At 45.2% G+C, this 22,935-nt stretch overlaps 1 protein-coding gene across 1 annotated transcript in view; it reads left to right on the top strand.

Annotated features, from left to right (window-relative positions):
- The window catches only part of LOC147114797 (transcription factor E2F5-like), a 52,388-nt gene extending 29,778 nt beyond the window's left edge, over nt 1-22,610 (top strand). Inside the window, exons 3-9 of the mRNA XM_085992747.1 lie at nt 904-1,067; nt 1,450-1,491; nt 6,261-6,325; nt 14,361-14,625; nt 15,070-15,279; nt 19,734-19,778; nt 22,400-22,610. Coding sequence (XP_085848873.1) covers nt 904-1,067; nt 1,450-1,491; nt 6,261-6,325; nt 14,361-14,625; nt 15,070-15,279; nt 19,734-19,778; nt 22,400-22,515 — 907 coding nt within the window. The 3' untranslated portion in view covers nt 22,516-22,610. The remainder of the gene's footprint in view (nt 1-903; nt 1,068-1,449; nt 1,492-6,260; nt 6,326-14,360; nt 14,626-15,069; nt 15,280-19,733; nt 19,779-22,399) is intronic.
- Nucleotides 22,611-22,935: the final 325 nt, after the last annotated feature.

Genomic DNA, 22,935 nt, shown 5'->3' with positions numbered 1-22,935 from the left:
GTTCCCTAACACACAGAAAGTGTGGGGGGAAAAAAAATCGTGAAAAATCAAGATGGCGGCCACTCACCTCGGTTCAGAACGATAAGGCCCGCCCACACACGCACCGATTGGGTCGACCCGTCAGGTCACCGAAGCGTAGGATTGGTCAATCGTCAAGGTCACTCAACACTCAACTGTAGGATGGCACGCGCCAGGAACCCGCCGTACGATTGGTGGACCTCGATGTCACACGGTCGCTAATGAGATGCTAATGAGCGGAATGTTGAACGTTTTTTGGATACCGCGGGCGCGATCTTTGTCCGGCCGAAACGTAAATACGCCTATGACCGGTCCGGAATCGCAAGCTTTCTTTTGACGTGACGCGCGCGTAGGTACGCTCTATAACTTTCAAACGTATAGAGAACGGACAGACAGAGAGACAGACAGAAGAGGTCTTATATATAGAGAGATATATATGTTCATACCAAGACAGATTTTAAAAAATATGTGTGCATATATATGTGTACATCTATCTATAGATAAATGTTTGTGTGTATCTCTGAAACATTTTGTGTATCTTATCTACTCTGTAATTAATGGGAGATTGTATTTTGATGCATTTTTTATGGTTTATTAAACATGGTTATAAATGTGCACATTGTAAAGTTTTTACCTTAGTTGGGTAAATAGTATGTGTGTCGAATCCTGCATGTGAGGCTTTTTGTGCGCAACTAACATTTGTCTTAATTTTAGATTATCAAAAAATTCTTTTAATTTGAAAAGTTGCTTTTGTTATCCAAGAAGAGTGCAGTGATTGATTCATATATTGAGTGATGGCATGACTATTTCAAGGAAGTGGTCAAATCAATTACCCAGTTCACACTGGCCCACGTATAACTTAAACTATTATTTTCTTTTTAATAGGGGTGTTGGTCCAGGATGCAACACTAAGGAAATCATAGATCGATTGAGATACCTAAAAGCAGAGATTGAAGAACTGGAAACAAAGGAAAAAGAACTTGATCAACAGAAAATGTGGCTGCAGCAGAGTATTGAAAACATAGCCGACAACACACACAATAATAGATATCCTTTCTAGTTAAACAACACTCTGTACCTCTTGTATAAGCTCAATATTCTGTTTAGGCTGAACAGTTCAGTGTCTTTGTGTGGAATACTGTAACTTTTAATGCAGGATACTCGCATACTTTTAAATATTCCTCTCTGTTATCCAAGTGACACTGAGCTGAGAAGCTTGTTCATGTGGCGCATATGCTTTACATAAGCAATGGAATTCAGATTGGATACAGATTAATACCTATAACTATGTTGTTAAACTGTAAATTGTACAAAACATCTGAGATCTGAAACAAATTGGAAAACTAATAGCCTACTACAAAAGTGCTGCTTAAATAAATTTATAGCTTACTTAAGCAGGACCTTTTTTCATTCTCCTTAACTGCTTTACATTGGCCTATACAACTCATGAAGATGTCTGCAAGTGCTTTCAAGGTTTGTTAATATTCATCTTTACCATTCACTGTTAATTGTTTATTCTGAGAATGCCAAATCTCTTATTTCTCTCTAAACTGTGCATCCACATATGTCCAACCTGCTCCCAGGCCTGTGCCAATGCCACTCTGAGACAGCTACTTTGAGATGGTGATAGTGGTCATGGGGCAACTCTACTTTTCTTCTGCACCCCTAGTGAGGAGATACATGCCCCTCCACTGAGCGTCTCCCTATAGCTGTGTATCTGAGATGAGCAGCTCAATGGCACCAGATAGGAATTGAACCAGTGTGATGGTGAATAAACTGAGTCACCAACATGCTGTGCTGCTTATTTCAGTAGCTTTTATCTCTTTAATAATAGCTTAATAGTTTGCTAGTACAGTGATCTCTAAGATTTTTATCTTTGTGGGCCACAAAGGTTTGTACCATGGAGGCTTGGGAACCAAATATAAAAATTAAATCCATATTTCCATTAATTTGAATAAATCTCATTGATACTGACACGTCTTGGTGTTTTAAGTTAGGATTTAGCCACAAGGAGGCAACTGCTAAGAATAGCCCTTTCCAAACTTTTCAAGCCCACAAAATTCAAACAGGACAAATTAGCAAGTAAAAAATATAAGAACAAATAGAACTGAGTTACCCGGGCTTTCAGAACTGTATTGTCGAGCTTCAATTTGAAGTCCTGTGCTAGTAAAAGAATGTGTTCTACCAGGAAGTAGTAGGACAGGTTTAACCTGAGTTTTTCTACTCTTCTGGAGCAGCCTGAGGAAATTGAGTCACATTCCTTACCCTGGAGGAGTGGAAAATTGCATTGCTCTTTTCTGTTTCCTAAAAGTATTGGTAGAGGTTGGTTCCTGTTGTATGGCACAGAGAGTGTAAAGAGAAAAAGGGAAGAAGAAAAAATGGCCTTGTAAGAGATATTAAATTGAATCCTTCATTGATTCATAGGCACATCTGTACTTTTGGAAATTCAGAATTTGTTAATTTTAAATTTGCTTATATTTACATCTCCTTTAAATTTATGCAAGGAGTTAAGATGTAAAACGCAGTGTTTAAAAATTCCTGTGACCAGCCGGTTCTGTTAAAGGAGTATGAGCAGCTAGGTGTCAAATTAAAAAACAGAACCTCAAGGGTAATAATCTCTGGATTATTACCTGAGCCACGAGCGAATTTGGCTAGGACAAATAAAATTAGAGAGTTAAATGCGTGGCTCAAAGACTGGTGTGGGAGAAATGGGTTTTGCTTCCTGGGACACTGGCACCAGTACTGGGGCAGGAGGGAGCTGTTCCGTTGGGACGGGCTTCACTTGGCCAGTGCTGGGACTAGAGTCCTGGCGGATCATATAACTAGGGCTGTAGCGAGGGCTTTAAACTAACTAGTGGGGGGGAGGTTCCTAGAGAGCAAATAATAAAAATGACAACAGAGAAGGTCATAGACTTAGGTAGCAGTGGGGAAATTAAAAACCAGAGCGTGTCAGGAAGGGGCAGAAGGTATGGAGTAAAAGGTAAAGTAATAAAAAGGGCAAAAGCAGGAACTAAGTGTCACAAAACATATTTGAAAGTTCTCTATCTGAATGCACGTAGCATTCGTAACAAAATAGACGAGTTAATGGCACAAATAACTACATATGGGTATGATCTTGTGGCCATTACAGAAACATGGCTGCAGGGTGACAATGCCTGGGAATTAAACATACCAGGTTATTTAACGATCAGGAAGGACAGGCAGGAAGGAAGGGGAGGTGGGGTGGCTATGTTAAAAAAGGAATGAATCACTGTAATACAGAGAAATGATATTGGGTCAAAAGATCAGGATAATGAAACAGTTTGGGTGGAGATAAGGAATAATAAGGGGAAAAAAACACTAGTGGGTGTAGTCTATAGGCCTCCGAACAGTTGCAACTCTGTTGGACGGAGTATCAATCAGGAAATAGTTGAGGCTTGTAATAAGGGAACATCTATAATTATGGGGGATTTTAACTATCATATTAATTGGACAAATCAAATTGGGCAGGGCTGCCTTGAGGATGAGTTCATTGAGTGTATTAGGGATGGGTTTCTTGAGCAGTATGTAACTGAACCGACCAGGGGGCAAGCAACCTTAGATCTGGTCCTGTGTAACGAGACAGGATTAATTAAAAATGTCCTAGTAAAGGATCTCCTTGGAATGAGTGACCATAACATGGTTGAATTCCATATTCAATTAGAGGGTGAGAAGGTTGGATCTCAAACAAGCGTGCTAAGCTTGAATAAAAGAGACTATGAAGGTATGAGAGCGGAATTGAGTAGAGTGGATTGGGAAAATAGATTAAAGGGTAAGACGATACATGATCAGTGGTGTACATTTAAGGAGTTATTTTACAACTTCCAAAAAATATATATTCCACTGAGAAGAAAAGGGTGTAAAAGAAAAGACAGCCATCCGTGGCTAAGTAAAGAAATTAAGGATAATATTCGACTAAAAACAAGGGCATATAAGGTAGCCAAATCTAGTGGGAGGATAGAGGATTGGGAAAACTTTAAAAGACAGCAAAAAATAACAAAAAGATTGATTAAGAAAGGGAAGATAGATTATGAAAGTAAATTAGCAAAAAATATAAAAACAGATAGTAAGAGTTTTTATAGTTATATAAAAAGAAAAAGGGTGGCTAAAGTAAATGTTGGTCCCTTAGAGGATGAGACCGGGAAATTAATGGTGGGAAATATGGAGATGGCAAAAACACTGAATATTTTACATCAGTCTTTACAGTAGAAGACACTAAGAATATCCCAACACTGGACAAGCAGGGGGCTATAGGGGGGGAGGAGCGAAACACGATCAAAATCACTAAGGAAGTGGTACTCGGTAAAATAATGGGACTCAAGGCGGATAAATCACCTGGACCTGATGGCTTACATCCTAGGGTCTTGAGGGAAGTGGCGGTAGGGATTGTGGATGCATTAGTAATAATTTTCCAAAACTCCCTGGACTCAGCAAAGGTCCCGGCAGACTGGAAAACTGCTAATGTAACACCCTTATTTAAAAAGGGCAGTAGACAGAAGGCTGGAAACTATAGACCGGTTAGCCTAACATCTGTGGTAGGTAAAATTTTGGAGTCCATTATTAAGGAGACAGTAACAGGACATTTGGATAATCATAATTTAATAGGACAAAGTCAGCATGGTTTTATGAAGGGGAAGTCATGTTTGACAAATTTGCTGGAGTTCTTTGAGGAAGTAACATATAGGGTGGATAAAGGGGAACTAGTGGACGTAGTGTATTTAGAATTCCAAAAGGCATTTGACAAGGTGCCACACAAAAGATTATTGCTTAAGATAAAAAATCACGGGATTGGGGGTAATATTCTGGCATGGATAGAGGATTGGCTATCTAACAGAAGGCAGAGAGTTGGGATAAATGGTTCATTCTCAGACTGGCAATCAGTAACTAGTGATGTTCTGCAGGGGTCAGTGCTGGGTCCCCAACTCTTTACAATCTATATTAACGATTTGGAGGAGGGGACCGAGTGTAACATATCAAAGTTTGCAGATGATACTAAGATGGGAGGGAAAGTAGTGAGTGAGGAGGACATAAAAAACCTGCAAGGGGACATAGATAGGCTAAGTAAGTGGGCAGAGATTTGGCAGATGGAATACAATACTGGAAAGTGTGAGGTTATGCACTTTGGCCGGAAAAGTCGTAGAGCAAGTTATTATCTTAATGGCAAGAAACTGGAAAGTACTGAAGTACAAAGGGATCTGGGGGTCCTGGTGCACGAAACTCAAAAGGTTAGTATGCAGGTGCAGCAAGTGATTAAGAAGGCCAATGGAATGTTGGCTTTCATTGCTAGGGGGATAGAATATAAAAATAGGGAGGTATTGCTTCAGTTGTACAAGGTATTGGTGAGACCGCACCTGGAATACTGCATACAGTTTTGGTGTCCATACTTAAGAAAAGACATACTTGCTCTCGAGTCAGTACAAAGAAGGTTCACTCGGTTAATCCCGGGGATGAGGGGATGGACATATGAGGAGAGGTTGAGTAGATTGGGACTCTACTCCATTGGAGTTCAGAAGAATGAGAGGCGATCTTATTGAAATATACAAGATTGTGAAGGGGGTGGATGCGGGGAGGATGTTCCCGATGATGGGTGAAACTAGAACTAGGGGGCATAGTCTTAGAATAAGGGGCTGCTCTTTCAAAACTGAGATGAGGAGGAACTACTTCACTCAGAGTGTGGTAGGTCCATGGAATATGCTGCCCCAAAAAGATGTAGAAGCTACATCATTACATAAATTTAAAACAGAAATAGACAGTTTCCTAGAAGTAAAGGGAATTAAGGGTTACAGGGAGCGGGCAGGAATTTGGACATGAGTCTAGGTTCGGATCGGACATGGCCCTGTGGGTAGCGGAGCGGGCCCAGGGGCCGTGTAGCCTGATCCTGCTCCTATTTCGTGTGTCTAATTCTGTTAGATTCAGGAGATGGTTCTGTGATAGTAGATTGGCGGTTAGGATCAGATCGGCCATGATCTTATTGAATGGCGGAGCAGGCTCGAGGGGCCGATTGGCCTACTCCTGCTCCTATTTCTTATGTTCTTATGTTCTTATATGTTTTTGTTGTCTGGGTGAAAGCATCTCCCAATTCTTTGTGGAGAATCAATATTTTGAAGTAACTGTTTTTAAAATGTACATATTCTTAATCCATTTATATAACAATGATAAAAGTTTGATTGAGACTTAGAATTCATAAGAAACAAAGTTCTAATCCATTAGTGGTTCCATAACAGGTGATACACTTCTTGCCATCCAGGCCCCTTCTGGTACACAACTGGAAGTTCCAATTCCTGAACTGGTATGTTTCACTGTTGTCAAGTACTCCCCTCTAATTAGTATACTGGTTATTCTTATGTTCCCGTTCCATTGTTAAGTTGATATTTTGATGTGGAGTGAAGGCACATGTGCGTTCCAGGTTTTAACAAAGTTTTATGTTGTGAGGAGTACTTTGTAACACAATTTGTAACAAATGACCAGTAAAGTTAATTTTCCTGTGTTTCACATGTTTAGCCCTAGTTGATCTTACCATTTCAAAACAGTCAGGCCCATACAATAATCCTAAATACCTGTAATTTGTATAACCGTTTAATTGTAACCTTGTCTGCACTTTTAGAAAATACTATCCTTGGTTCAGTTTGTATCACTCCACTCTGGTTCAGAAGGTTGTAAGTTCAAGCCCCGTACCAAGGTTTAAACTCAACATAGACTAACACTCCAGTGCATTATTGAGGGATTGCTGCATTGTTAGAGGTGCCGTCCCACTGATGAGATGTTGAGCCGAGGTCTGTGTGCCTGATTAGGTGAATGTTGGGATTCCATGAGACTATTTCAGGAAGGAATTTTCTTGGTCAACACTCTTCACTAAAATAGAAGATTAACTAGCCATTCGTTGTGTTACTGTTTGTGGGACGTTTCTACTGCAGAATGGTTGTTGCATTTGCTCACAAGTCACAGCACCTCATATAATTCATTATGATATCACAGTCTGACATGATAAGACACTATGGCCTAGAAATTCAGTATAGCCACTTTTGGGGCGTTAAAGTCGGGCGGGCGCTAAAGTTTGCGCCCGCCGGAAAGTGGAGGCCACTTCGCCGATATTCAGTAGCTTTGGCCAAGGAGTTTGCTCGAGCGCTAAAACTGGCGTTGCACGCCTATCTTTAGGCGCTAAGCCGGCGGTGCAGACTGATACCGCCGAGGCTGGGCGCAGCGCAGGTGCGGTCATGTTTTGATTGACAGCAGACACCCTGGCGCCGGCCAGCTCTTAAAGGGGGAAGGGTCGACTTGGTCTGCTGCCACGCCCTGGATACTGCAGCCCTCCAGCTAGGCCTAAACACTGCTGCTGGAGAGAAATAGCGCCAGCAAGGATGCAGAGGGCCCGTGAGCGAGCGCAGCGCTTCTCTGCCCATGATTTAAAGGTGCTGGTTAGGGCTTTGGAGAGGAGAAGCCATATCTTGTTCCCGGACAGTGGCAAGAAGCCTCCCAAGAGGGTGTACAGGAGAGCCTGGAGGGAAATCGCCCAGAGGGTCACAGCCAACAGCGATGTCCCCAGGACTGCTGACCAATGCCGGAAAAAGCTTAACGACCTCACTCGGGTTGTCCGGGTGAGTACCCTTTCCAGTGTCCTCCTCATCCTTGCATGTGCACCTCACATTATGGGCAAAGGGACCTCAAAGGCCTAATGGCCAGCCCTCATCCAGCAGCTATGGCACTGGCATGAACATCAATTGCACTTTCTGCACTTTACACACTGGCCAAGCTATTCGACCATGGGAGGCAGTGCACACAACAACAGGGCACCACACTGTACTTAGAGGCCGTCCTTTCTCTTGCAGGCCAAGCTGGCCCAGAATCTGAAGAGCCGGACTGACACCGGGGGAGGCCGTGCCCAGTTCCAGCAGCTCAGTGACCTGGAGGAGCGCGTGGGTCGACTCATGGGTGCCCGGGTGATTGGCCCCGTTGCAATTGGAGATGCCGACCCTGTGCTGGGCCCCAATGGTAAGGACATGACCGTTTGGACCTCTCTCGTTCCCCTTGCGCTTCAGATCTACATCCTTTGCCACTGTCCGACCAATGCGCAGAATGCCACCACTCATGCCTCCCTCGCTGACGCCCTGTCCTCACTCTAAAGCTACTCTTGTGCCTTCCTGCTTTCAGCTGGTGAGGAGGAGGTCCCTGAAGCTGCGAGTGTCAGTCCCTCGGAAGAGGAGGACGAGGAGGAGCAAGAGGAAGGCGGCACATCGGGGGAACCCTCATCCGCGCCAGGGGATGGCAATGGAGGGGACACGTCTTCCCTGGAGGAGAGCCAGGGGGAAGTGTTGCAGGGGGGTGTAGCTCCTGTGCCCAGTGGCGTCCAGCCACACGGGAAGGGTCGGGCTGCTCGGCTGCCTTCTCCCCAGAGGGGGGAAGTGTTGCAGGGGGGTGTAGCTCCTGTGCCCAGTGGCATCCAGCCACGCGGGAAGGGTCGGGCAGCTCGGCGGCCTTCTCCCCAGAGTGGGGAAGTGTTGCAGGGGAGTGTAGCTCCTGGGCCCAGTGGCGTGCAGCCACGCGGGAAGGGTCGGCCAGCTCGGCGGCCTTCTCCCCAGCGGGAGAGTCCGGCCTCCAGTCCGGAGACGGTCCTCGCCCAGGAGGTGCGCCTCCTTGATCAAATGTCCGTGGACTCGGATCGTCGGCACACCGAGTTCATGGGGGTTGTGGGACGGTTGCCTGAGGCCATTGAGTCCCTGGCTCATAGTGTGGCCGATTTCGGGGCTTCACAGGCCAGGGGTTTCGAACAACTCGCGGCAGCACAGGCCAGGGGTCTCGAACAATTCGGGGCATCACAGGACGCGAGTCGGGCACAATTCGGGGCATCACAGGACGCGAGTCGGGCCGAATTCAGGGCATCACAGGACGCGGGTCGGGCCGAATTCAGGGCAGCACAGGACGCGAGTCGGGACGACTTCAGGGCAGCATAGGCAGCGAGTGGAGAGTTGATCAGTGGTGCCGTGCAGTCACTGGCTGGTCTGATGCGGGCACAGACCAGGGCAGCACGGGCACTCACTGCTGCCACACTCGCTGTGTCACGCACGCATCGCCAGGGCACCCGCCGCGCTGCTGCAGCACAGCGGTCTGGCCTTCACCAGATTGCTGCGCTTGCTGCAGTGCCAGCCCGGCCGAGTGCCAGTGTCTCTGGCGACCAGCGAGCGCCTGGCATCAGCCAGCTTGCCCCCATTGCTGCAGCCGCCACTGCCACTCCCCCAGCAAAGCTGCGACGAGCTGCTGGAGAGACTGATGCTGCCCAGCCACAGCTGCAGCAGTCAGCAGCCGGCCCCTCGAGGGCCGGAGCTCGTCTAGGCCGACCCCCAAGGGCATCTGCCGTCACGCAATGTGCCCCTCAGGAGCCTTCCCCCAGCCTTGCAACACCCACAGGGCCCAGGTTGAGGCGGAGCAGCAGGTCGGCCAGGGGCCGGAAAAGCCTGGACAAGGACTCGCCCTCTCGGCACACAAAGTAGAGTGTGTTGCCAAATGTTTTTTTATATGGGGGTGTTTGTGTTCTCTATGGGGGGGTTTATCTTGGTAAGGCCGAGGATGAAGGCCATTGTTTTTTTTATATGGGGGTGTTTGTGTTCTCTATGGGGGGGGGGGTTCTTTTGGTAAGGCCGAGGATGAAGGCCATTTGGATGGACAAGTTTTGTTATTCCTCCCCAGGTTGTGGGAGTGAGATATGTTTCTGACTGTTTTTTGGGGGTGTTGTCTGTTTTTGGGTTTCATGTGGGAAGGGCCCTGAGTTTGTTCAATAAAGCTTTTTATTTATTCAGCTTGTCCATGTGTGATGTTTCAAGTGGTTGTTGCGTTAACCGGCTGAGGGCTTGCGGAGCGGCTGCATTCATGTGCCTTCATTGCCGCAAGCCATTCCCTGACAGGGGGCCTAGAAGTGTCGTTCAATAAGCCGCCGACGGACGGCCCTTGGACCTTGTGGCTCCTTCCTGGGCTGGTACTCCTCCTCCTCCTCCTCCTCCTCCTCCTCCTCATGGTCCTCCTGCTCGTCCTCCTGAGGTGGTGGTCCAACGTGAGGTGGCAGTGCCTGAGTCCTGCGGATAGCCAGGTTGTGCAGCATGCAGCAAACGACGACGAACTGGGAGACTCTATCCGGCAAATACTGGAGCGATCCGCCGGAGCGATCCAGGCAGCGGAACCGTTGCTTGAGGACGCCAATCGTTTGCTCTATGATGTTCCTTGTGGCTTGATGGCTTTCGTTGTATGCCTCCTCAGCAGGGGTCCTGGGCGCGCGGAGCGGGGTCATGAGCCATGTACACAAAGGATAGCCTTTGTCCCCGATAAGCCATCCTCTTGGGAGGCTGTGCCTGGAACATGTCAGCCACAGTAGTGTGGCGCAGGATAAATGCATTGTGGCTGCTGCCTGGAAAGCGGGCATTGACAGCTAGGATGCGCTGCCTGTGGTCACACACCAGCTGTACATTGAGGGAATGGTAGCCCTTCTGGTTGCGGTAATCCTCGGCATTGTCGATAGGTGCCCGCATAGCCACATGCGTGCAGTCAATGGCGCCCTGCACCATGGGGAAGCCGGCGATCCTCGCAAATCCGACTGCACGCTGCTCCTGCCTCTCTCGGGTCATGGGGAAGGAGATGAATTGGTGTCTCCTTGTGAAAAGGGCATCGGTGACCTGCCGGATGCAGCGATGCACGGCGAACTGGGAGATGTTCGCTATGTCCCCAGCAGCGGCTTGGAAGGAGCCGCTTGCATAAAAGTTCAGAGCCACCGTGACCTTCACTTCCACCGACAGAGACGTCCTGCACATCAGCTGTGGACGCAGATCTCTGTGAAGCAGCTGGCAGATCTCTGCAACCACCTCCCTTCTGAAGCGCAGCCTCTTAACACAATGCGCGGCAGTCATGGTGAGATAGGACACCTGCTGGCGGTATTCCCTGAGTGGGTAAGGCCTACGTTGCCGACGCCTGATGGCCCCTCTGCGTCTAGGCATGGCTGCCCCTCTCACACAGCGTCTGCGAGCCCTTCGCACATAATGCTGGAACTGAGGGTTGGAACCCCATGCAGCCCCCATAATATACTTGCAAACAGTGAAATCACAATGAGTCAAATTTCCAAGCTCTGGCCAGAAGCCAAAAATACCTCTCCTATGTTGGCCCAAATCAGTAAGGTCTCTTCCTTGATCTCTGTCCAGAAATCCGTAGCACTAAAGTCATTGCAGCAAAATGGCAGCCCTTTATAGTTCAGTCTAAGTGCCCTTTAATTAGCGCTCCCCAAGGCCCGCAGGGCCTCTGCTGCGTTCCACCTCACAGTTCTTAACAGCGCCACGCCCACATTGGGCGGGCGCCACTGAAGTTCCGGTTTGGGGCGCACAAACGGCGTTGCACGACGAAATGACGTCATAAGTTGCGCGCGCAGCTGAGCGCGCGCAAACACTTTGCGCCGGCGCTAAATGTCAACTGAAGTTGGGCGTAGGTGCAGATCGTTCTGCGCCCGGCCGCTAAGTGCCTAGCGCTCGAGATCTACTCTTATGGCGCTAACGGCTGGCGAACGCAACTGAATTTCTAGGCCTATAAGTGTTGTTCTGTGTTCTATGCTTGTTGGATGCAGGTTAGTTATAAAGGAGTGAAATGCAGATTGGTTGAATTCAGGAATAATTAGGTGAAACATGGCACAGCTCGAGGAATAAAATGGGTAATAAATCCTTAAATCTTAAAAATTAATGTATGGAAAATTACTGTATGGGTGCATTATGACATCAGCACTAAGGTACTGCTTGCATGCAAACAACTGAAATGATCTAATTCCAGTCACTGATAAAGTCACTTTTCAAATGTACATTAAAACCCTTTAAGCACTTTAAATTGTAGTGAAACGTTGTGGAGATAGCCGTATCACTTTTACTGAGAATACAGAAGAATATATTTTGGAGTTTATACGTTGCATTCTTCTAATTTGAGGTCTGGCTTCAAAGAAACTGATGGCCATATTTCTGTAAACCCTCCCGGTGATTAGATTTTAGGAATAGTGTAGTTTAAGATTTTATAAATAACTATAGTAAAGTCCAGTATCTACTGTTTGAGGTAAGCCTGTAGGTATCTGTGAATACTTAAACACAGCACAGCAGCACTAATGTACTTGAATATTAAATGATTGTGTTTGGTTTGAAACATTTCTGAAATGTGAGATAAAAACCCACATACACAGAAATAGAAACAGTCACTGCTGGAAATATAAAACAGGTCCAACAGCAACTGTAAAGAGCAAACCAGGTTAATGTTTCAGGTGTATACCCTTCTTCAGAATTGAACAAAGAAAAGCAAGGCCCTTTATAGGGTGGGGGGGGAAATACTGTGTCCTTGGGAGCGCACAGGATTCACGCCCTGCACCTAAATGGTTAACCCCGAAGGCGCTTCCAGTATTGGGCCTCGGGCCTCATTATAATGGTGCTAGTAAGGCGCAACAGCCAGCTGGTGAAGAGGAGTGCAAGATCTGGCTGCTACTATCGTTGCAGCATGCCCCAGGTAAGTGGGTCAGATCTGGGATTGAGTCAGATTTGGGGATCGATTTTGGGGGGGGGGGGGCTGCATGGGATGTGCCGGGGTCGTTATCGAAGATCGGATCAGGGCAGGCGTCTGGGATTGGAGTTTGGGTTGAGGGGTCAGGAGAGGAGGCCAGGGCGGATTTGGGGGCAGCGGTGAGCTTTCTTTAAATGTAGGGTCAGGAGGAGCACTCTTGTTCCTCCCAACTCCACGTTCAGGTAAGCAAGGTGTGGTTTTAGTGAGTGCAGCTGGCGGAGGTTGCCTCAGAGCAACCCAATCTTGAAGTGGGAACCTCAAACAAGCGTTAGGCCCCCTATTTCCATATGCAAAGGCTCAGAGTCTCGCGTTCCCTCACATGCCCAGCCTTGATCTACGATAAACAGCAGAGAAGCTATTCAGTGGAACCTAGAAATGTCATCTGCGTGATAGAGAGACACTGTTTTCTCACTGATACATGGCACTCCAGCTGGACCTCACTACTATTGAGGATGTGAAATCAAGGGTGAAGTGTACAATTGTGACACTGCGCTACGAACTATGTAGAGATCAGACTGCCCTGCCCCAATTTGGAAGCTATTACCAAAATGTTAATGGAGTTTTTAAGTAAATTTTTAATATTTTCTTAAAAAGTAAGTTTGGAAACTACAGCGCACTTTTGATTAATTAGTAACTAAGAATTTCTATTGTATAGCCCAGTGATTAGTTTATTTGACTAAATGTACCCATATGGTAATACCGAGGAGATGAGAAATTTTGTCCTGCACATTTTTATTGCTACTAACGCATGGCAGCACTCTTGAAGTATGTGCCAATACATATCTGTGGCATTTGCTTAAGGATAGGAAAATTTTAATACAACATCAAATTGTATTTGTGTATTGATCTGAATATTTATGAATTAAACTCATTTCATTTTGGACCGTGCTCCCAATAACGAATTTGTATGTGACACTAAATATGGATTAATTCATTCACTGTTAAGTGGCCAATATGAAATAATCTTTATCTAGAGTAAGCACTAAATATGGAATAACTCATTATCTGACAAAACATGAGGCATACGTAAAGAGTGAAAGACAGAGGGAAGGAGAACCTTGAAATAGAAAGAGGAAGAAAGGCCATAGACATAATAATAATGAAAATGGTAGTGTGGTTATTGTTACTGGATTTGTAATCTAGAGGCCTGGAATAATAATCCAGAGAATGCAAATTCCACCATGGCAGTTTGATCATTTGAATTAAAAAAAAAAAAAAAAAATTAAAATAAAAAATAAATCTGGAAATTAAAAGTCTGGTATTAGTAAAAGTAACCATGAAGCTGTCTGTCATAAAAACCCAACTGGTTCACTAAAGTCCTTTAGGGAAGGAATACCATACTTACCCAGTCTATCCTATATGTGACTCCAATGTGGTTGACTCTTAACTGTCCTTTTTGAAGTTGCCTAGCATGCCACTCAATTGTATCAAACTGCTACAACTTCACCACAGACTGCAGCGGTTCAAGAAAAAGGCCTATCATTATCATCTTTGGTCAACTAGATGTGCAATAATTGCCAGCCTTTCCAGCGAAGCCCATGTCCTGAGAAGGATCTTTTTTAAATGGGAGAGCCATGGAGTGAAAGAATTAGTGAGATACAAGCAGCAGCAATTGCATCAACAGTCTGTGAGCAGATACACGAGAGATCAACTAGTATCTTGTATCTTGTTTTTAAAAATGTGTATAAAATGGAATTATATATTTAGATAAGTGTATTAACCATAGGAATTTTTTTAATTTTATTTTCTCTTCCCAATAAAAGGGACCAAATGGACAAAAGAAATACCAGATTAATTTGAAGAGTCAATCGGGACCTATTCACGTTCTACTTATTAATAAAGAGTCCAACTCCTCGAAGCCTGTAGTGTTTCCAGTTCCTCCACCAGATGATTTAATGCAACCACAACAAGATCTTGCAATACCATCATCCCCACAAAAATTCCCTTCGCCTCCACTTCTGTCAGACCGTGTTGCCTCCTTAAAGGAGCCGTACCTTGTTCAGGTTCCATTACCCAGACAATCTCCTGGTGAGTGGTGGAAAATTAGTGACTTGTATTAACACAGGTTATGTACAAAAGATGCCCAGTCTTGGGTACAGTTTTTCTGTGGGTATATGTCATTGTATGTGACAATATAAAACTGAATTAGGAGGAAGTGAAGTCAAGTTGAAACTTGAGTTGCTGCATAGCTCTAGTACAAAATGGATCATCATTTTATTTTTAGGTCGTAAACTTGTAATATATAAATAACGCTAATGGAGCAACAATAATTGTAACTATTTCTCACTGCATACAAGTAATCTTCCAAAAGTCTTTGTACTTAACATTTGCAACATCAGTCATCTTGGGTCATGCTTTGCCTTGCAGCTATAGTACTCATGTTTTCTTCAGTTGCCTTTTTTTTGTAAGGATAAATAAGGCAGTGTCTGTTCCCATGTGCTGATTTAAATGTTATGACTATTTTAAAATCAGATTGTGGCCTGCAGCTGCCTGGCATTGCACCAGGTGCACCTTACTCAAACATGGCAGATACACCAGAAATTTACAGAGGGATGACAACTGAATCACTACAGAACATTCGGGAACAGAACGGATTACAATCACTGCTTCCAATAGATGTTGGGAGCATTCTCAAACATCCACCAACGTCATATGAGCAAACAAAGACAGAAGAATCAAGTGGTAAGAAAAAATCTAGGGCAATCATTGTGGAGCTTGTGTATCACAAATAGCATTTATAACTGGGTTAGGCTTTTGTCTGTCCCCATTTTTATTTTCGCCTATCAGGTTTGTTGCCGCTTGATTTTTGTTTTAAAGACTCACAATTTAAAATTATATATAATTTTTGCCTAACACTTCATTTTCTTGGGCTGCAAAAATTAAAACAGCATCATAATACTTAACCTATACAGGGTTAGTATTGGTGCGAGCACGTCAGTTTTGAGCCGCTAAAAAATAACCATGACTGTCTCTAGTCTGGATTATATGTTATCTTTAGAGGTGGTGCTGTCTCTGGAGGCATGGGCTAACACTGTATCTTTTGTTGGTGTTCATCACTTCTGACTACTTGTTTACTTTGGTATCGCATCTGAAAAGTACCTGCTTAGGCAAGATACCAGAGAATTGGCAGCACCTGTGGAATCACAGAATCACAGAAACCCCACAGTGCAGATAGAGGCCATTTCGGCCCATCGAGCCTGCACCGACACATATCCCACCCGATCCCCGTAACCCCTACACCAACACATATCCCACCCTATCCCCGTAACCCCATGTATTTAATCCCCCTAACACTAAGGGTCAATTTATCATAGCCAATCAACCTAACCCGCACATCTTTGGACTGTGGGAGGAAACCGGAGCACCCGGAGGAAACCCACGCAAACACGGGGAGAATGTCTGTGTGGAGTTTGCACAGTCACCCGAGGCCGGATTCGAACCCGGGTCCCTGGCGCTGTGAGGCAACAGTGCTAACCACTATGCGTATGAGTTGCTGCCTTTGAGAGATGGGTGTATGTTGAAAAAACAAAATCATAACAAAATATTGACCAACATTAATAATTTGGTGATGGTGGTCCTATGACCTTGCTGCTATTGCCCTCCTCCGGGCTGGGTGCTGCTGTCAATGTTAGCTTGGTGAGTTACTGTAGTACACAGTACATACTGCAGCCACAGTGTGGAGGGGGTGAATAATGAATCCAGTGGCCTGTGCATTGATCAAGCAGACTGCTCTATCGTGGATGATATTGAACTGCTTGAGTGTTGGTGTGGCTGCACCAATCCAAGTGAGTATTCCATTACACTCGTGACTTGAGCCGATTAAATGTTGGAGAGGGTTTGAAGAGTCGGGAAGTGAGCCACTTGTCGCACTTGATGGTGGAAATACTTGTGCTACACAAAACTGTGTGCAAACTTACTGGGTTATCTTAATTTTGGGACTATCACTTTAAGAGCCTTTTGCCAATATGTAGCCAGTAGCTAAACCAAATGTATGCTATTTTGCAGATGAGTTGGGCACAATACAGGATTTGAGTACAATGTAACACTTATGTTCATTTTTTTAACTATAAAAGCTTGTGCAATCCACTACATGCAAAGTACAAATAATGACTCCTCAGTTTAAATTTTTTCATATCTTTGTTCCATTTTCTGCTGCTTCGATTCTCAATTTACTAAGTGCCAGCCCACCCTCAGAGGTTAAGGTAATGTCCTGCAACCAATTGAATAGAAATGTAAAAAGCCACTTTGATCCATCTGGCCGGCTCCAGGAGTTAGCTCCACATCTAAAGTTCTTTTAAACTTGGTCATCTGAGCACGAGAAGTGCTCTTCGCCTATCCTGCTCCTTACTACCATGAGAAGAAAGGTTACATTCAATTATATCCAATGGTTTGGAGTGTGGGATCCAAATTATAATATAATTTATAGTACTAAATATCTGTAACCCAATTATTTGTGCCCTTTGATCAAATAACCAGCTTTTTAAAAATTAATTCATGGGATGTGCGCGTCGCAGTCAAGGCCAGCATTTATTGCCTATCCCTAATTGTCCTTGAAGGTGGTGGTGAGCCGCCTTCTTGAACCGCTGCAGTTCATGTGGTGAAGGTACTGCCACAGTGCTGTTAGGGAGGGAGTTCCAGGATTTTGACCCAGTGACGATGAAGGATCGGCAATATACTTCCACATCAGGATGGTGTGTGACTTGGAGAGGAACTTGGAGGTGTTGGTGTTCCCATGCACCTGCTGCCCTTGTCGATGATGAAGTCCAACACCGCCTTCAGTGTGCCAGTGCAGCCTTTAGTCGCCTGAGGAAGAGAGTGCTTGAAGACCAGGACCTCAAACCCAGCACCAAGCTCATGGTCTACAGAGCAGTCGTAATACCCGCCCTCCTGTATGCCTCAGAGACATGGACCATGTACAGCAGGCACCTCAAAGCGCTGGAGAGGTACCACCAACACTGCCTCCGCAAGATCCTGCAAATCCATTTGCAGGATAGGTGCACCAACGTCCGTCTTCTCGCTCAGGCCAACATCCCCAGCATCGAAGCTTTGACCACGCTCGATCAGTTCCGATAGACGGATCACATCATCCGCATGCCCGACACGAGACTCCCAAAACAAGCGCTCTACTCGGAGCTCCGACACGGCAAGAGAGCCCCAGGTGGGCAGAAGAAACACTTCAAGGACACCCTCAAATCCTCCTTGAAAAAGTGCAACATCCCCACAGACACCTAGGAATCCCTGGCCCAAAACCGCACAAAGTGGAGGAGAAGCATCCGGGAAGGTGCCGAATACTTCGAGTCTCTTTGCCAGGAGCAAGCGGAAGCCCAGCGCAAGGAGCGCACGTCAACCCAAGCACCCCACCCACCGTCTGCCCCACCTGTGACGGAGACTGTAGGTCCTGCATTGGACTCATCACTCACCTGAGAACTCATTTTTAAAGCGGAAGCAAGTCATCCTCGGTTTCGAGGGACTGCCTAAGAAGAAGAGGTAGAGGCCGCGGGTTTGGGAGGCGCTGCAGAAGCAGCCTTGGCAAGTTGCTGCAGTGCATCTTGTAGATGGTACACACTGCAGCCACGGTATGCCGGTGGTGGAGGGAGTGAATGTTTAAGGTGGTGGATGGGGTGCCAATCAAGCGGGCTTCTTTTGTCCTGGATGGTGTCGAGCTTCTTGAGTGTTGTTGGAGCTGCACTCATCCAGGCAAGTGGAGAATATTCCATCACACTCCTTACTTGTGCCTTGTAGATAGTGGAAAGGCTTTGGGGAGTCAGGAGGTGAGACACCCACCACAGAATACCGAGCTTCTGACCTGGTCTCATTGCCACAGTATTTACGTGGCTGGTCCAGTTAAGTTTCTGGTCAATGGTGACCACCACCGCCCCCCCCAGGATGTTGATGGTGGGAGATTCGGCGATGGTAATGCCGTTGAATGTCAAGGGGCGGTGGTTAAACACTCGCTTGTTGGAGATAGTCATTGCCCGGCACTTCTCTGGCACGAATGTTACCTGCCACTTATCAACCCAAGCCTGAATGTCATCCAGGTCTTGTTGCATGCAGGCATGGACTGCTTCATTATCTGAGGAGTTGTGAATGGCACTGAAGACTGCAGTCATCAGCGAACATCCCCATTTCTGACCTTATGTTGGAAAGAAGGTCATTGATGAAGCAGCTGAAGATGGTTGTGCCTAGGATACTGCCCTGAGGAACTCCAGCAGTGATGTCCTGGGGCTGTGATGATTGACCTCCAACCATCACAGCCATCTTCCTTTGTGCTAGGTATGACTCCAACCAGTGGAGAGATTTCCCCCTGATTCCCATTGACTTCAGTTTTACTAGGGCTCCTTGATGCCACACTCGGTCAAGTGCTGCCTTGATGTCAAGGGCAGTCACTCTCGCCTCACCTCTGGAATTCCGCTCCTTTGTTCATGTTTGGACCAAGGCTGTAATGTGGTCGGGAGCCGAGTGGTCTTGGTGGAACCCAAACTGGGCATCAGCGAGCGGGTTAATGGTGAGTAAGTGCCGCTTGATAGCACTGTCGACCACACCTTCCATTACTTTGATGAATGAGAGTAGACTGATGGGGCGGTAATTGGCCGGATTGGATTTGTCCTGCTTTTTGTGGACAGGACATACCTGGGCAGTTTTCCACATTGTTGGATAGATGCCAGTGTTGTAGCTATACTGAAACAGCTGGTCAAATTATTCTCCTATTAATGCTACCTTTTAGCAAGATGCAAATGAGCTGAAGGAATTTGGATGCTAGTACAGTAACAACAACAAGCCTCGAGCAAGTGACAGTCTGATATATCAACACAGCTACTTGAAGTAATCAATATGTCTTTGCTATCTATTTCTTGGACAAAAGTGCTCAACTCCCTGCAGACCCTAAATCCTGGCGAGGTACTATTATGTGAGTGTTACCTGTGATACGTTGACTGAGGAGGAGCAGGTGAACTGTAACCTGATATAATTCCTGCCCTTGCAGAATTTCCCCTGACCCTGATTGCCAGCTTTTGAGAGAGTGAATCCTTTGATAAATACAATGTGCTCGATAATTCTGTGACCTTTTGGAGATCTCTGGTTACATGCATTTGACTTTTTTTCTAGCTAAACCTGTAAAATATTTGTTTTTATTTCAGGAACTATTGATGCAGACATTATGGATGAATTCATGTCATCAGATGGTAAGTTTTATCCTACCAATCACTGCTGTGCATCTTAAATTTGTTTTTATTTTTTAAAGGACCAATGTATCTCCCGCAAGTATAACCTTTCTCATTCTTTGAAAGAAATTTAGCCTCCACATAAATGTAAATTTTTTATTGATCCACAGGCTAAAACACCTTAAAAAAAAATAAATAAAAATAAATACATACATACATATTGTAACGTTTAATTCATTTGACAGAGTTAAATGACTCTCACTCTGTTGTATGTAAGGTGCCATTCTGAACAATGTCCTTGACCAGAGGAAGCAATGTTGAGTCCCAATGAACTAGAGCACTAAATTATAAAGCAGCTTCAATCTATACAAGGTCAGAGGAAAAGATGAGACGTAAGCAGATAAAGAACTTTGTATGTGATGGTTTAATTTTTTTTAAAGGCCAAAGCTACAATAAGGAAACTAACATTTTCTCTCATTTGTTCAACCTCTACAAAAAATATACCAAAATAGTACACAACTTGAAGGAGAAAAAAAAATACTTGAAGGAGAAAAAATTGCCGGGATTTGGGGAAAGATCGGGGTAGTGGGACTAACTAGATTGCTCTTCGACAGAGCTGGTGCAGACTTGATAGGCCAAATGGCCTCCTTCTATGCTGTACTATTCTATGATTTCATGAACAGGAAAGTAGGTCTTCAGGCCAGCTTGAAACATAACCACACCAAATTGCTGTCTTCACTTGATAGCTTACGATAAACTGTACTGCTTATTATTAAAGGCATGCATACTGCCTCAGTCCACCATCTTGCAGGCAGCCTCCCCAGCTATTGGGGGTTATTCCATGATCCGCTGCCTCATTAGGGACCAGCGCTCGCATCACATCTCAGAAAATTGTGAGCGTGCAGCCCCTGATTTTCCAACTATTAATTTTATCGCATGCGTGTGACTTCATAAGACACATTCCTTGCACGTGCTGCTCCCTGCTGGAAGTGCCAGGTCGTGAATTGCCTCTATTCTCTGTATACTGGCCCTCAAAATGGCCACAGTGAAGTGTCCGCTTAGATTAAAGTCCTGGGCTGGGTCTTACATAATATTTACAGCACGGAAACAGGCCATTCGGCCCAACAGGTGGTGTTTATGCTCCAAATGACATTCCTCCTATCCTACTTCATCTAACCTCATCAACGTCCAAAGATGTGCGGGTTAGGTTGATTGGCTATGATAAATTGACCCTTAGTGTTAGGGGGATTAAAATATGTGGGGTTACGGGGATAGGGTGGGATATGTGTTGGTGTAGGGGTTACAGGGATCGGGTGGGATATGTGTCGGTGCAGGCTCGATGGGCCGAAATGGCCTCTATCTGCACTGTGGGGTTTCTGTGATTCTGTGAACGTATCCTTCTATTCCTTTCTCCCTCGTGTTTATCTAGCTTCCCCTTAAATGCATTTATGCTAGTCGCCTCAACTACTCCTTGTGGTAGCGAGTTCCATATTTTAACCATTCGAGGTAACGAATTCCCTATTGGTTTTATTAGTGACTATCTTATATTTATGGCCCCTAGTTCTGGTCTCCCCCGCAAGTGGAAACATCTTCTCTACGTCTACCCTATCAAACCCTTTCAGAATCTTAAAGACCTCTATCAGGTCACCCGTCAGCCTGTTCCACCTTTCCTGATAAGTATATCTTCTCAGTTCTGCTGTCATCCTTGTGAATCTTTTTTGCACCTTCTCCAGTGCCCCTCTCTTTTTTATAATACAGAGACCAGAACTGTTCACAGTACTCCAAGCGTGGTCTAATCAAGGTTCTGTACAAATTAAACATAACTTCTCTGCTTTTCAGTTCTATGAACCCACAACCTTTCGATGGAAGCAAAGGTGCAACCAACTGAGCCAAATACTATAGGAAGAACCTCTGCTTGGTGTGATAAATGCTTGTAACAATCTACCAGATAGGGTGGTAGAGGCAAATAGATGAGTATGTTCAAAATGAAACTGGATGCTGTAATTGTAGAGTCAGGATATTAGTGGGATGAGCTTTGATGGGTCAAATGACAATTTGTTCTTAAACTGGTGCTCAGCGAGTTCATCCAGTGAGTACCTTAGTCATAAAGACTAGGAAAAACACATGGGTTTCTCCTGCTCGACATCTGTAACTTTGGTGGAAAAGCCATGGAAACCCCAGATTTTTGTGGCTCTCGGTGGACAATTAGGAGAATTCCCTTGAAAATCCTCCCCCCAACCGTCCCTGGATTTTATCCCCAGTCAGTGCTGCATCTGCTGACCTCCAGCAGGGGTGGGGTGGTATAAGTGCTACAGTTGGCCTCTGTGCCCCTGGGTTAGGGAGGAAAAAATGGGAGAGTTGCTGTTGGTAGAACACAGACTCCGGCTCAGCTGTGATGCTCCTACAATTGCGCAACCTGCTGATAGGCTCACAAATGAATAATAGCCACTTGGGCAGTCCATTGTATGGAATCTGCAACAGAGAAAGTGTAACCGAGTGAGGAGCAACCACATTCCTTCAAGAGAAGGGAGAAAATTGATGACGAGGGGGGAAAAATGGCGCTGTTTACAGCAGGTGACTGAAGTTTTGTTTTGATTTTAACCAGTGGTTTTCCCCAGTAACATGCTCTGTTTATCCTACAGTGTTTCCTCTCCTTCGACTTTCCCCTCCGCCAGTTGATGAATACAGTTTCAACCTGGATGAAAATGAAGGAGTCTGTGATCTTTTTGATGTACAGATTTTGAATTGCCGGTTTTAACCAGTGTGATCACCATCCCGAGATATCATATCTACCTCTGGACCACCAGTTCAGCCTTCAGAAACTACTTTGTTCCTATTTGTGAAGTTCTGTACAGCATTATGGTCAAGACAAATGTTCAAGGTTTCTGAACTTGTGTCCTTTTACATGTTTAAGTCTTACAAGGACATTTTTTATATAATGGTTCAGTTTGTTTCATAACACTGCCATGTAGCACATGATAGAATCTTTTTTTCTTATAATTGAAGGTGATACTGCCATGGAATAATCTCATTAATGTTGCAACAAAAAAGTATTTACTTCACTAATGACTTTTCTACTGCCTTTTTTAATAGGGTGGCAGAGAAATTTGATTATTTTTATATACTGCACACTTTTTAAGTGCCTTTCGGTTCTCGCACTTTAGGAGAGATTTTTGTT

Source organism: Somniosus microcephalus, chromosome 7 (assembly GCF_052327205.1).
Source record: "Somniosus microcephalus isolate GS21.2 chromosome 7, FLI_Smic_1.0, whole genome shotgun sequence".
NCBI lineage: Eukaryota > Metazoa > Chordata > Chondrichthyes > Squaliformes > Somniosidae > Somniosus > Somniosus microcephalus.
The sequence above is the reverse complement of the archived record's forward strand: the minus strand, read 5'-3'. Positions and strand labels throughout refer to the sequence as shown.